Source organism: Vipera berus, assembly GCF_964194415.1.
Source record: "Vipera berus genome assembly, chromosome: 2".
NCBI classification, from domain to species: domain Eukaryota; kingdom Metazoa; phylum Chordata; class Lepidosauria; order Squamata; family Viperidae; genus Vipera; species Vipera berus.
In genome coordinates, this window is record NC_138203.1 from 265,687,870 (window position 1) to 265,702,979 (window position 15,110).

At 37.3% G+C, this 15,110-nt stretch overlaps 1 protein-coding gene across 1 annotated transcript in view; it reads right to left on the reverse strand.

Annotated features, from left to right (window-relative positions):
- The window catches only part of LOC308662951 (L-amino-acid oxidase-like), a gene marked incomplete at its 5' end in the record, with an annotated part of 34,168 nt that extends 20,568 nt beyond the window's left edge, over window positions 1–13,600 (reverse strand). Inside the window, 2 exons of the mRNA XM_081319097.1 lie at window positions 11,704–12,000; window positions 12,490–13,600. Coding sequence (XP_081175223.1) covers window positions 11,704–12,000; window positions 12,490–13,600 — 1,408 coding nt within the window. The remainder of the gene's footprint in view (window positions 1–11,703; window positions 12,001–12,489) is intronic.
- Between the last annotated feature and the right edge of the window lie 1,510 nt (window positions 13,601–15,110).

The following is a 15,110-nucleotide window of genomic DNA, read 5'->3' on the forward strand; positions in this document are numbered from 1 at the left end:
GTGTGTGTGTGTGTGTGTGTGTGTGTGTGTGAGAGAGAGAGAGAGAGAGAGAGAGAGAGAGAGAGAGAGAGAGAGAGAGAGAGAGAGAGAGAGAGAGAGAGAGAGAGAGAGAATGGAGATTATTGGTGAGTTCTAATCCTGCTTTAAGCACAAAGCCAACTGGGGGACTTTGTGCCACTCACTCTCCCTCACCTCTAGGAAACAGGGAATGGCAAACTACTTCTGAAGTTGTTCCCAAGAAAACTGCATGAGCTTGTCTATATTTTGACAAGGACTGGGGTTGATACTGATGTAAAGACATCCCCAGCAGCCACATGAAAAAAACCACAAACATTCTAGCTACTGCTATTAATGATCCCATATGATCTTTAGGAAAAGTCTCGGGTATGACTGAAAATGGAAAATTGTGTTAATGATGGGTTAAAATATTGTTGATGATGGATTTCCAAAAAAAATGCAATATAAAAGCAAGCCGACTGGATGTAGAAGCCCAGCTTTATATTCTATGTGTTTTACAATGTGCTATAACAGACACATTTTTAAAAATGTATTTTATGCAATTGAACTCATAATATTGTAATTATCCTGAGGATTTCCAAATGGTTTTGAATGTTGTGCACAATGTTCAGAATAATCTAAGCCCAATTAATTCAGTTTCTGTAACATTTAATTTTTATGGCTGCTCTTCTTCAGTAAGCAGCACTGAGTAGTGTACATAGTTAAAGCCAATAATACAAAACAAAATATTAAAAACTAAGGAAACCCAACAAGAATAAAGTAAAAATGTGGAAGTCTTGCTATGTTACTTTGTTCTGTTCTTCAACTCCCATGCTATTCTAATATTTCTTCTTTTATGCCTTCGGGTCATAAATACTAGTTGCCAACTCTTTTATGTGGTCAAATACTTCAGAGGTTGACTGGGAAATATATGATTCATGATCTAACAAGCTTGCTTTTTAAATTAATTAAGGGGCAAAAACTTTCTACTTGAATGATGTAATTATAATAGTTCTGCATCCTTTATCCTACCATTTCATAGGTTCTATCTCACGTGCGTTTATGAGATCTGGAAAACCACAAAAAATCTAAAGATGAATAATCAAAGTAGATCTGTGTCATGAATTTCCACTAGGAAATTTGCTTTATAGCAACATTACGGCAGAAGATAAAATAAATGGAGGAATGCAAGTACTCATATGCTAAGTTCTTCTGATTAGGTATGTGGCAAAATATCTTAAAACAACAATCTTTCATTTACTCCACTAAACAAATACACACAAATTTGAGCTGATTCCACTTTAGAAGTGGCCCTTCCAAGTCAAATATTTCTGGCTATGGGATCCAAATATTCTATCTAATTTTTAAAAATTCATCCTACTACTTAATAAAAGTTTGGTTGGTTGGTTGGTTGGTTTGTTGGTTGGTTGGTTCATTCATTTATACAAAATCAGATTATTGGTCTGCCTGATCCTAACATTTCCCAATATGGTGTCCTCCATACATTAACTTAAGGGACGCGGTGGCTCAGTGGGTTAGGACGCTGAGCTTGTCGATCAGAAGGTCGGTAGTTTGGCAGGTCGAATCTCGAGTGCCGCGTAACAGAGTGAGCGCCTGTTACTCATCCCAGCTTCTGCCAACCTAGCAGTTCGAAAGCACGTAAAAATGCAAGTAGAAAAATAGGGACCACTACGGTGGGAAGGTAACAGCGTTCCGTGCGCCTTTGGCATCTAGTCATGCCGGCCACATGACCATGGAGACGTCCTCGGACAAGCGCTGGCTCTTCGGCTTTGAAACGGAGATGAGCACCGGCCCCTAGAGTCGGAAACGACTAGCACACATGTGCGGGGGAACCTTTACCTTTACGTTTATACATTAACTTCTACTATCATGGCACAATGTATCACACAAAAACACAATAATAAAAGCAGGTTTATCTTACTCTACTACAGAGAAACACAACTCCTGTTCTCCTCAGATCCTTTTCAATAGAAAGATCAGGGACTGAATCTCTGGCTTCTTAGGCTTACTATAACACTGAGATACAAATTTTAACCTGCATTGGAATCTCAGAACAAAATAATTCACTTACAGAAGGATTCCATCATCTTTCCATCAGTTGATAGCTCCAACCGACTGTATTTTATGGAGAGCAAATAGTGCTGGACAGCCTAGTAATGTGGTTGAGAATCCAAGAAAACAGGCTTTCTCACATAAAATCTTTCTCTTGACGAATGTTTTATAAGGCAATCACTTCCCCCAGGGCTATTCCAGCAAATGATGGTTCATGTTATCTGATACGCTTAAGCAAAGTTAGGATTATACATATTTGACAGCAACAATGCCATGTCATGATTTCCTAGAATATTGCCTAGGAAATGCATATTTCATATTTATTGATTTTAAAGTAATAACAGAAAAAGGAAAGGAACAGAATACAAGAACAAATAGTGTAGATACATACATTCTCAAAAAAAAGAAACAATGCATAAAAAGTGGTTTTTAAAAAAAAAGTGAAAGAAAAACTAAAAAAATACAACTGAAAAAACAAATTATAATATATTGTTATAACAGTTCTACAATTCTGCAATATATATGCAAATATTATTCACGTATACACACACACATACACACACACACACACACACACATTACTATCATTCATCTTTAACCTATTGTCCTTTGTATAAACACATCCCATATGTCCTTTGAATTATCCAGGGCTTTTTTTGTCATAGAATGCTCAGAATGGAGTTCCGGCACCTTTTTTGGATGGAACCTGTAATGTAGGCAAGGCGGGTTGTATGACATGTGTGAGTTCTGGCACCTTTTTCTTTTACAAAAAAAGCACTGGAATTATCCATAAAAATTCTACATTCTTAGGCAGTCTATCATAGGTGGCAATCATATCTTCAATCCATTGTATAAATTGGGCCACACATTTAACTTTCCAATGCTGGGCTGTAATAAGGGCATGTAGAATCCATTTATATTGTCCAATTGTCAAATTTAATGAAATAAATATGAAATTTGAGAGAATATTACCCTCTGAAAATTTTATTTTTTGTCACAGTCATATTTATATAATCCACTACTTTCCCCCAAAACCCAATAAGTATTGGACATTGTAAAAAAAAAGCATTAAAGCATTAAAGAAGCATTATCCTTATTACATCTTCAACAAATGCTGTCCTAGATAATCCCCTTCTATACAGACATAATATAAAGTAAATTCTATAGTCTAAATTCTAAATTTTATTTTTGTTATATAAGTTGTAGTTTAAGATCCATTAATTCTTACGATATAGAAGTGAAGACATTTACCCATTGTCTAGCCAATAAAGAAATTTCCAATTCTTAACTCTGCTCCTTTCTTAGAATGTATATATCAAATTCAAATAAAATATCAAATAACAAATATCCATAAAACTAATAATAGCTATTTTAGTTTTAAAGAATTTAACAAACTATTTTAGTAGGTGTCTCTAAAGCTGAAAATGTTGGTGAATCAAACAAAATTGTTAACAAATATTGTAGTTGTAAATATTGCCATTGGGTTACATCTGATAGATGATATATATCTCTTAACACATTAAATATTAATCTATTAGTTGGTCCAAAGTCAATATGCCTGCTTCTATCAAATTTTCCCATATTACCATCTTTTTCCCAATTTTTAAAATCGGTTTTCCCATAAACTCAATTTAGCTTGGGAAAAGGGGTCAAATCTTCTTTTATTAGACATTACATTTCATAACTTTCTAACTGACATAATTGTTTCCAGACATACTAGTTCTAGTGTATTTTGATCCTCATATTGTCCATCCAACCAAAGGCAATATATATTTAAATTCCAAAGCTGTCCAAATTGGAAAATTAATACCAATTCTTGGTTTCCGATATTTAATATTTGATAATAGGAAGTATGATTATATAGCTCCAGATTTGGAAAACCAAATTCTCTTACATTAATTGGTAGTCACATTTTCTGCAAAGATATTCTTGGAATCAAAGAACTCTGTAGTATATGGGATATTTTCTATATATATGAAATTGGATTCCTCTCAGAATATAAATTAATCCATTCTGAAAGTTTCCACCTTTCCCCAAATGAGTCCCATCTATCAATATCAGAAATGCATATTTCATTTTAAGACTATATTAGGAATGACAGAAAATGTAGACAAGCATGTATGCCTTACGGTATGGTAACAAAGAATCTGTTTGCTCTATAAAGATCTATCTGAATATTATGCAGTACCTAAAAATGTGGACTAGATTTGGAATGACAGATAATGTAGAGAAGTATGTATGCCTTACAGTAAAAAATAATTTGTTTGCTCTGTGAAGATCTATCTGAATATTATGTTCTCATATACATTGCTTTCTGTACATGAGAACATTACAATGTTGGCATCTTTATTTGCAATCTGACATTCCAAAGAAATTATAAAAGACAGGTGAAACACCTTTGTGGAATTCATACTGATTTTCCTTCACAAAGGACTAATTTCCAGGCCATATCTGAGTGACAATTTATACTTTCTCACTTAGAGGTCAATAATTTCCCATTTGAGTTTTCTTTAATATCTTTCAGGTAGATGCCATCAGCACTTAGAGATCTGTTACAATAATCAATATATTATGACTGCCTTCTTTCTAAATCATGAATAAGTACTGGATTCCCAGAAATTTCTGGTTGTTCTGCACAGAAAGCATTTGACAATGTAAACTGGCAATTTATGTTCCAGCAATTTGCAGAAATGGACTTTGGAAAAAACTTTATAAATGTAATCAAAACAATTTATTGTAAACAAACAGCTAAAATAATTTTAAATGGAGATCTTTCAGAAAATTTCAACATTAAAAAAGGCACAAGACAGGGATGCCCACTATCTCCATTACTATTTATACTAACATTGGAAGTGCTGAACAGAAGTATTAGACAAGATATAGAAATTAAAGGACTGGAGATAAAAGATGAAAAATATAAACTACAAGCATTTGCAGATGATTTGGTTTTCATATTGGAAGATCCATTGGAAACAAGCACTAAACTTATGGAGAAAATAGAAAAATTTGGAGAAGTGGCAGGGTTGACAATAAACAGAGAAAAGACTAAAGTGCTAACAAAGAATCTAACAGAAAAACAAAAAAATCAACTAACAAAAAAAATCTTCAAATAGTTAAAAAAGTTAAATATTTGGGGATTTATTTAACAGCAAGATGTGTAACAATAAAAGAAGATAACTATGTAAGACTGCTAAAACAAATAAAATTGGATTTGGAAAAATGGAAAAACTTCCAACTTTCAATGTTGGGGAGAATAGCAACAGTGAAAATGAGTATCTTACCAAAAATACTCGTTTTATTTCAAACGATTCCTGTAAGGCTGGGAAAAGCCTTTTTTGATGAACTGAATACAACAATACTGAAATTTATCTGACAAGGAAAAAAAGCTAGAATTAGATTGAAAATGCTACAAGAAGCAAAAGAAACTAGAGGATTTGGACTGCTGGACTGGATGTTATAATACCAAGCAACTATTTTAACATGGCTTAAAGAATGGATAATGCTTAGAGACAAAAGACTATTGTACCTAGAGGGGCATGACCTATAGATTGGTTGGCTTGCCTTTCTGTGGTATGGGAAGAATAAAATACATAGATACATTCAAAACCATTTTATAAGGAATGCACTTCTTTCAGAATCGGGAAAAATAAAAGAAAAAAATTATATTAAGATACCTGGATGGCTTTCAACAATGGAAGCTTTTGCTTACCCAAATTTAATTAACTACAATAAAGTTGTGATTTATAAAGATATTTTGGACAATGAAGGAAAATTGAAAGACAGACAAAATTTACAAGAACAAGGTATTGATCTAGCATGGTGGCCATATCTGCAAATTCAAACGAGATATGAAAACAATGTTAAAACAATGGGATTTTATAAAGAGACAGAATTTGATCAGATATTGTTAAAAACAGATGAAAAGTTGATTAAGAAACTATAGATTTCTGTTAAACTTAAAGATGGTGGAAGAACAAGTAAAAGAAACAAGGATAACATGGGCAAAGAACTATGCATATAATGTAAAATTAGAAGACTGGCAAAAGTTATGGGAAAGAAATGTTAAATTAACTGAAGCAGTGGCATATAAAGAAAACTTATATAAAATGTTTTACACATGGCATATGACACCAGTGAGATTAGCAAAAATGTTTAAAAATACTTCAAACAACTGTTGGAAATACAAACAAAGACCAGGTACTTTTTATCATATCTGGTGGACATGCCGTAAAGCAAAAAGATTTTGGGTTAAAATACATTTATAGTTGGAGAAAATGAGTAAAAAACAAATAGACTTTAAGCCAGAATTATTTTTGTTAGGAATAATAGGAGCAAATTATGAGAAAGATTGCATATATATAATACTACACGTACTAATAGCAGCAGGAATTGTATTTGCCCAACATTGGAAAAATGACAATTTACTAGCTGAAGAAGTACTAATTAAGAAAATTTTAGAGTGTGAAGAAATGGATAGATTGACTTTAAAGATAAAAGAGAAAGAAGGCTCAGTGTATTTTAGAACATGGGATAATTTCTATCAATTTCTATCTATCAATTATTTGGAAAAAACCCAACCCCAACCCCAACCCTAATCTAACCCTAACCCCAATCCCAACCCCAATCCCGACCCCACCTTATTCCTAACCCTATAAAAACTAATAAAATTTATACCAAAAAAGAAAAAAGAAATTTCTGGTTGCTCAAATTCAAGGATACAGAATGTACAGACTGGGTACAGTCTGGAATGGTTCATTGGATGGGGTGGCTTTGAAACCCCAAAGTTGTGGATTCTAAGATCACATTTTTTTTGCAGCTTAATTGCACATCATTCTGTATGAAAAAGATTTCCAGTTCAATCACTATTTTTTTCAAATAGGATTAAGAAAGATATACATGCCTGAGGATGGAGAGAGCATGCATGAGGTAACTTTTAATGAGCCTGAAACACGATTCACATGTTATTTATATGACTGGTATCCTGGTAAATGAAGAAATTAAAATAAAGTAAAAGTGTACAGTATATTAGTGAAAAATAGGGAGCACACATGTAATTAAAGTGCTTTAAAACCATCATTTTGTCAAAAATGGTCATAGTTTTTCAAAACTATCATTTTGTCTTAGAATGTTGTTCCTTCCTCCCTCCATCCCTCCATCCCTCCCTCTCCTTCATTCCTTCCTTGTTTCCTTCCTCCCTTCCTTCTACCCAACCCACCCATCTATCACATTTATATGGCCACCCATCTCACAAGAAGCAAATCTGAGTGCGTACAATAAAGGTCTTAGCAATATTATAATTCTCTTTAAGCTTAAACTGCAGAATGTTTACTTGATTGGTCTCTTGATATGTCCCTTTGTAGAATTTCTAATTTAATGATGGTAAATTTATTGGGGGAATATATTTCAACTGAACTTTTAAAGATACATTGTGGCTATCTTTTCATTTTCAAATAATGTTATTACACTTTGCAATGCATATACATAAAAAAATCATAAGCTCAGAGAAACAATAAAAAAAGAAAAAAGATGAAAGCGTAAAAAAATAAAGAACAAGAAAGGAAAACATAAATATATAGAAAGAATAATTTCCAACTTCTTCCAAGGATATAAAGAATGCTTAAATTCAACTCTTAGTTTAAGACTAAAATAAAATGTCAATTTCCCCCCCCCCAAAAGAAAAGGGAAAATTTTAAAAAAATCTTTTTTCCTTTTGTAAATATTGATAATCATCAAATTCATGTCAAAATTTGATTTTTCTCCATCTCCTGCAAAAAGTCCATCAAAGGCTTCCAGATACAGATGAATTTCTTCATTGATTTTTCTCTTAGGAGGGCTGTTAACTTGGCCATCTTTGCCAGTTCTATAGTCTTTATTAACTGTTCCTCTATTGTGGATATCATAGGATCTTTCCAACACTGAGCATATTAAAATTGTGCAGCTGTTATCCTACATAGCAATAAAATGCCATGTGATTTTCCCACTGTTTTATCCATAACGGTAACCCCTAAATAGTTTACATGTTTCTCAACCTTAAAGCCTGTTTTATTCATTAATTATAAGTGGTCATTTTGTGCCATGTTTTTGGTTAAAGTTTTTGTCATCTGTTTATTAATCTTAAATCCAGCTACTGCTTCAGAGGTCAATGATAACCTGTATAGCTAGGATGTGGTGCCCTATGAGCCAATTGTGATTCAGAAAACTGACTTTGTCAACTGAAACTTTTTCAGTGACCAAACAGTCCTAAGATAGGATCCTTAATTACACAACTATTTGCAACAAGTACTATGGAGAATTCCATGCCACAGTCACACACAACCTACCAATTAACCATTCAGGTCTCTTGTACTGCAAAATAAAAAGAATTATTTTAATGCTAAGGGAAATACAAAGCAAAGTTTTAGCAACAATCATGAAAAAAGATTGAAGAATGTCTCATCTTTTGCTCAGTGCCCTTTTTAGAAGCAGGACCTATTATAAGAGCCAGTGGTGGGATTCAGCCGATTTGCACCACTTATTTTTTATTTTATTTTATTAATATTTCTATACCGCCCTTCTCCCGAAGGACTCAGGGCGGTGAACAGGGCAAGAATAAAATGCGAAGTTACAAATATTAAAAGAAGATTAAATAGTTGCCCATTAAAAAAAACAATTAATACAATACATTTATAAAAACCCCAAAAGTACAGCAATAAAAACCCCACCAATCCCCCATCAGGCCAGGCCGGCTTGTTCGAATAAAAATGTTTTTAGATCGCGGCGAAAGGAGCGAAGATCGGGCGCCATCCGGAGCTCTACCGGTAACTGATTCCATAGTTCCGGAGCGCCCACAGAGAAGGATCTCCCCCTGGGGGCCACCAATCGACATTCTCTGATCGGTGGCACCCTGAGGAGTCCTTCTCTGTGGGAACGCACAGGGCACAGGGAGGTTGATGCCGGCAGCAGGTGTTCCCTGAGGTACTCCGGACCCCTGCCATGTAGGCAAAACTGGTAGCTATTTTTTTGTTGCCCAGGCCCAGAATGGACTTCTACAAGTGGCATCCACACAGAGAACCGGTTGTTCACATATTTGAATCCCACCAGTGATAAGACCCTAATAAGAAATGGTGAGAAGAGTGAAAATAGTCTTTTCATGAAAAAGAGAGAAGAAAGCTTGGAAGTTATTGCGTAACTTGCTCTATCATGATTGTCTGACCACATTGCTGTTCTATTTGTTGATTGATTAATGTAGATTAGATTAGACTAGGTTCTACAAAGGTTAGGAGATATTTTAATGAATTAATTTAATTAATTTAATTTAATACATTAATAACTGATATTATTCATTCATTACATAATACCTTATTGTTACATGCGCTATATTATGTTATGTTATATTTTTAATATAATACACTTTACCAGAATGTTAGAAATAACCCTTCCTTTCTAACAACATGTTGGGGATGGAAATTCTTCTATACAGAATATAGTAGAGCTGGAAGGGACCTTGGAGGTCTTCTAGTCCAGCCCCTTGCTCAAACAGGGGGACCTATACCATCTCAGACAAGTGACTATCTAGCCTCTTCTTAAAAATGTCCAGTGATAGAGCACCCACAATTTCTGAAGGCAACCTCTGTTCCACTGGTTCATTGTTCTCACTGTCAGTGTTCTGCTACAGACACATTGTGTTGCGAATTTAATTCCTTGTTAAGACACTTATTGGTCTGTTTAAGCGAATTTAGTCACATTTAACGGCCCTTTGCAGACAGTGAACTCATAAAGCACCTGGTTCATCTGAAATACCTTTATTTGCATGTAGAAGGTGGTTACAGCAGAGAAGGTGTGGTCAGTTGAACGTGGTTGGAGCTTTAAGGTCAAAAGACAGTAACAGGATTACTGTCCGCATGGCTTGTGTTCAGATGTTACAATGGAGGATGGAACACAAGGGAGCAAGGAGAAGGAGGAAGTCCAACCCAGAAAGGGTGGATCCTAGTACAGCATCATGAGCAGGATAGGAAATATATCACAAAGGGGGAAGGTACTGGCAGACCCAATTAGCATATTGGTAATTTCCCAAGAACAGCCATGTGGTGGCAGCACACTCCCCGTCTGGTATTTCATAATACCACTATATAAATCCCATAACGGTAGTTATGCAAATGCAAATACGTTTGTGGTTTGTTGTTGTCAGAAAACACCTAAGAAATATAAGTAATAAATCTGAGAAAAATATATAAAATAAACATGCATACATATAAATGTAAACTTGAGGGATATTAAAAAAAATAAACATGATATATGAGGCATAAAAACCTGAGAGATATAAGAGGTAAACATGCGTCCATATAGGACATAAAAAACCTGAGATATATAAGTAAACATGCGTACATATTGCAATAATAAAACTGCCATTTCAGGCTGAGGTTTTGCTTGTTGCGTTCAAGACCTGAAAGATATAAAAAGAACATGCATATATATTGCAACAATAACAATTGCCTTTTCAGGCTTCAATAGTCTGGATCAGGTTTAAGGCACTTTTCTTCTGGAAGGCAGGATTCAAGAAGGAAAACAAGTTCAGTCTTCAAGAGGCAAAAGCAGGAGAAGTTCTGCGATGGTCTGGTGAAAGTTTTGGTGTCTTTCGAGTCTTGAGCTCGTTGGACGTTGAACAGAACAAGGTCTCTAACTTGAAGATGGAGTTAAGATGAGACATTTGTGACTGAAGCGTGACTTTGATGCTCCCCGCCATGCTGCTCCCCGCCATAATTTAAAGCAGGGTTGGATACAGGTGGTTGCTGTGTATTGCCTAGAAGTGGAGCAGGATGCATAACCGTATCGTGGTTGTCGCTGCCACATTCTGTGCACTTGATGAAGGCTTTACAATTTTTAGCAAAATGGTCATATGAGGCACAGCACCTGTAGCATATTTGAAGTTTTTGGAGGACCTCTTTCCGCTCTTGTACAGTCATTGCTCTAAGCTGACGACATTTCCTGAGAGGGTGTGGTTTTTTGTGAATAGGACACTGACGATTAGGATCATCATTCCCACCACCTGAATCACTCCATTTAGGAGGAGATGGCACAGGAGGCAAGATGTCCGTCTTTCTTGTAAACACAGCACTATGTGCGTCACTGTGTTTAGTTGTGGTATTATCATGCTTTGATGATGATGATGGAGTAGGCACACTGGATTGAGGGTGGTTGAAACTGTGATCATTTCTTGTCCAGGTGTGTCTGCCGGTGAACCATGATGATAATGATGTAGCATGCGCACTGGATCGAGGATGGTTAAAACTGGGATCTGTGTTCATCCAGGCATGTTGACTTATGAATTCACAAAAAAATGGGAACGGGGGATAAGAAACATCATGGCGTCGTTTGTAGTCTGTGCCCTGCCGTTTCCAGTCCATCTGCATGCTGTAGGGCAGTTTGAACACCAATGGATCGACACCAAAGGAGGAATCCAGGTGTCGTAGACCAACTAGACATGGGTCTTTTTTGCCGATTCTATTTTGGTGAGAAGATCACTTAGTTTCTGAAGCTTATAATGGTCAGTGTTGCTTATCTTTGGAAAGTTATATAGTCTGTCATATAAGGCAGCCTCTAATGCTTCTGGGCTTCCATAGGTTCGGTCAAGTCTTGTCCATGCAGCAGCAAGACCTGTGTCTGGGGAGTCAACGTGTGCTACACTCAGCCCTTCCACATGATCTGCGGACTCTGGGCCTAGCCACTTTATGAGTAGTTCAAGTTCCTCTCTGGCGTTGAAGTTGAGATCAGCAATAGCAGCTTTAAAGGTTGCTTTCCAGAATCTATATTTCTCTAGACGGTCATTAAACTTTGAGAGGCTAGAGTTGAGAAGCTCTCGGCGAAACATATATTTGGCATGATCAGAGCATTCTGACCCTTCAGTCCGTGATGCCAAGGAAGCCTGTGGGACTCCTTGGTTGTGAAGGTTCTCTGGAAAAGAAGGATGAGGTGCACCGGGATGGAAAGAGGTTGCAAGAGCATTCAATTGTGGTGTATGCCCTGTGGTTTGTGCAGGCTGTGGAGTCAACCGTTGATCTTGGTTGGGAATTACGTTGTCAGTGACAAAAGGTGATGCCGTTTGAAGTATTGGCGCACCTGTATTGTGGGGTTGACTAGGTGCAGGTGTCTGCAGGCTTGGGGTCTGGGTGCTGTTTGAAGGAAGCACGGTTGATGCAACTGTGTTGCTTAGAAGAAGAGGTGTAGGTCCTGGCAGGCGCTGAACTTCTGCGGTGTTTGTGGGAATCACAGCTGATGCACCTGTGTTGTTTTGGGGAAGAGCTGTAGGCCCAGGCAGGCGCGGAACTTCTGCGGTGTTTGTGGGAAGCACAGCTGACGCACCTGTGTTGTTTTGGAGAAGAGGTGTAGACCCTGGCAGGCGCGGAACTTCTGTGGTGTTTGTGGGAAGCACAGCTGACGCACCTGTGTTGTTTTGGAGGAGAGGTGTAGGCCCTGGTTGTTCTGTGGTCTTTGACTGGTGAGTGGGGAGTGCCGAAAATGCACTTGTGCTGTGGTGTTGAAGGGGTGCAGGCCCTTGCAGTTCTGGGATGTCTATGATTTTTGTAGGCAGTGTGGAAGATGGCTCTACGTCATTACAAACATTATGCTTTAGGACGTATTGACTGGTACGTTCCATCGGATCTTCCACTTCTGTTGGGATGGAACTATCTACATCGGTGCTTTCCTTTGCTGTCTGTTCATAGACCTTCAGCTTTGCTAAAGCAGCCGCTCGCTCCTTTTCTATTTGCAGAATTTTCATTTGGGCTTCCATCTCAGTTTGCTGGGCTTTGTTTTTAGCTATTTGGGCTTTGTTTTTAGCTTCCATCTCAGCTTCCCTTTTGGTAAAGGAGAGAAGCACGTCCTTCTCTTCTGCAAGCGCGCGGGCCTCTAATAGCTTGTCATGTATTGTTGAAGCCCTGGAGCGAGAGGATCTAGCCGAGCGTCCTGTGTGTCTGCTTGATGTGGATCTATGAGATCTGGTCTCTTGCAGGTCAACAATACGGTCTACTGTGTGTCTACTTGATGTGGACCTATGAGATCTAGTCTCTTGCAGGTCAGCAATGCGGTTTGCTGTGTGTCTACTTGATGTGGACCTATGAGATCTACTCTCTTGCAGGTCAGCAATACGGTTTTTTGCCTTATTCTGTGCCGCTTGCACCAGGAGATCTCTTTGCTGGTTCAGATCCTCAAGTTTAATTAATTCTGTTGAGGAATTGTCTACATTAGACTCCTTCAAAAAACCTATGTATTTTGTAGACAGCTGCTGGTAACGTTCATAAGCTACAGATAGGCGATCTATGGAGTCTATTAATTCAGTAGGATTACCATTAAGGTTGAGCAAAATTGTTATGGCGTGTGCGGTTCTGTCCCATAACTGTGACAGATTACTGGAAAATTCATCTTTCTTTGCCTCATAAATTTCTATGAGTTTCTGGGTTGGTTTTATTGTATGCTTGGGTCTTCCATCTTCTTGATGCAATTCAGGGTTGTCTGGCTGAACCGGTTCTTCAAAATCAATGAGACATTCCACCATGGCTAAGACAGATACAGAAATTTTCTATATATTTTCTGATTAAATTCGGTGAACTTCGCTATTTGACCACCAGGGGCGCCTTCTGTGTGGTCAGAAACTTCAGGGAAGTTCGCCTGTTGGCCACTAGGGGCACTTTTGTGTGGTTAGGGACTTCAGGAAAGTTCACCCTTTGACCACTAGGGGCACTCTACACGTGCCTGAGGACAAGCCTTTTAATTGCTGAGCAGCCACTGGAATGCTGCTTGTGTAGGTGAGTACTTCAATGAACTTCACCTCTTGACCACTAGGGTCGCTGTTTGGATGCAAGCCTGGTATCTTCCCTAGCTTAAGTTGGAACATTAAGTGAAGCAACTGTTCTTCCCTATGACCACAAGTTGTGAGCCGGTTTGAAACCCTTGGAGGAACTGTCTCTCCGTGTTAAGAGCTAAACCGTAGGCTGTAACTTGTCACTGACAGAGGTTAATTGCTCCCTCGTTCCTTTGTTTAAGCTAGTGGGCTGGGTAGGATTGGTTTGCTTGCTGAATGATCTCCTTTTTGGAGATTTAAAACACCTATTTTAGGATTTTAGATCATTTGCCTATCATATAAAAATGCTTGCATAGCTTGCTATAAGTATGAATCAAAGTCTCTCTCTGTATACAAGCTTTCAGATGCGTTTCAAATTTGCAGACAGTTTAAGCGTTTCAGTTTGGCCACCAGGAGTTGCTGCTTGTTACTAGGCAACTAATTGCTTAATGGCTCTTTTATAGTTGTTTCTCAGAAATCTTTATTGCAAAAGAGAGAGAAAAAATTGCTAACTGGCAAACGTTTTTGTTGGAGCTCAACTTTAAAAACAATGGCTAATAGCACAGGATGATCTCTGTAGAAATGCTTGCATGGCTAGTCATAGATTTCATTTGCAACTGGCAAAATTTTGTTTGAGAAAAATTCAACTCTCAAGACAATGGCTATCAATGAATGCTTTTCTCTCTGTATAACATCCAAGCTTACAAGCTGTTGCACAGCTCGCATTCCTAAGGTGGGGGTCTCCTTCGCTGAAGAGCCAGTTACCAAGGCAAAAAATTACTTTATTGTTCCTTCATTGCCACTTAATAGCTTAGCCAGAGAGGAAGAGATCTTTATCAAACAGTGAATCTCTGAAACTTCTAGAGAAAGACTATTTGAAAAAAGGCAGGCAGGAAATTTCTTTAAACTTTCTTTTGGTTTCACAAACTTGAAGGTTGCAAACAAACAGTCATTCTAAATTGCAGGCAATAAGTGGCAGAGAGGCAATGAGATGTTTACTAGCCTTTTCAAACAAGAGTTCACAGAATGTTATCTCCAAATCCTTTGTTACCTCTGCCTTGCTCAAAAACAACATGCACATGAAGGATGCAGAGAGAAGGAATTCAGATTGCATTTCCTGACTGTTTAAACTTGATTGTAGAAACGTTACAGACTTTAAATTGCAGATTTTAGAAATTAAAACGCATTTCTAACTGGACTTTAAACTTGATTGAGGTAAACACAT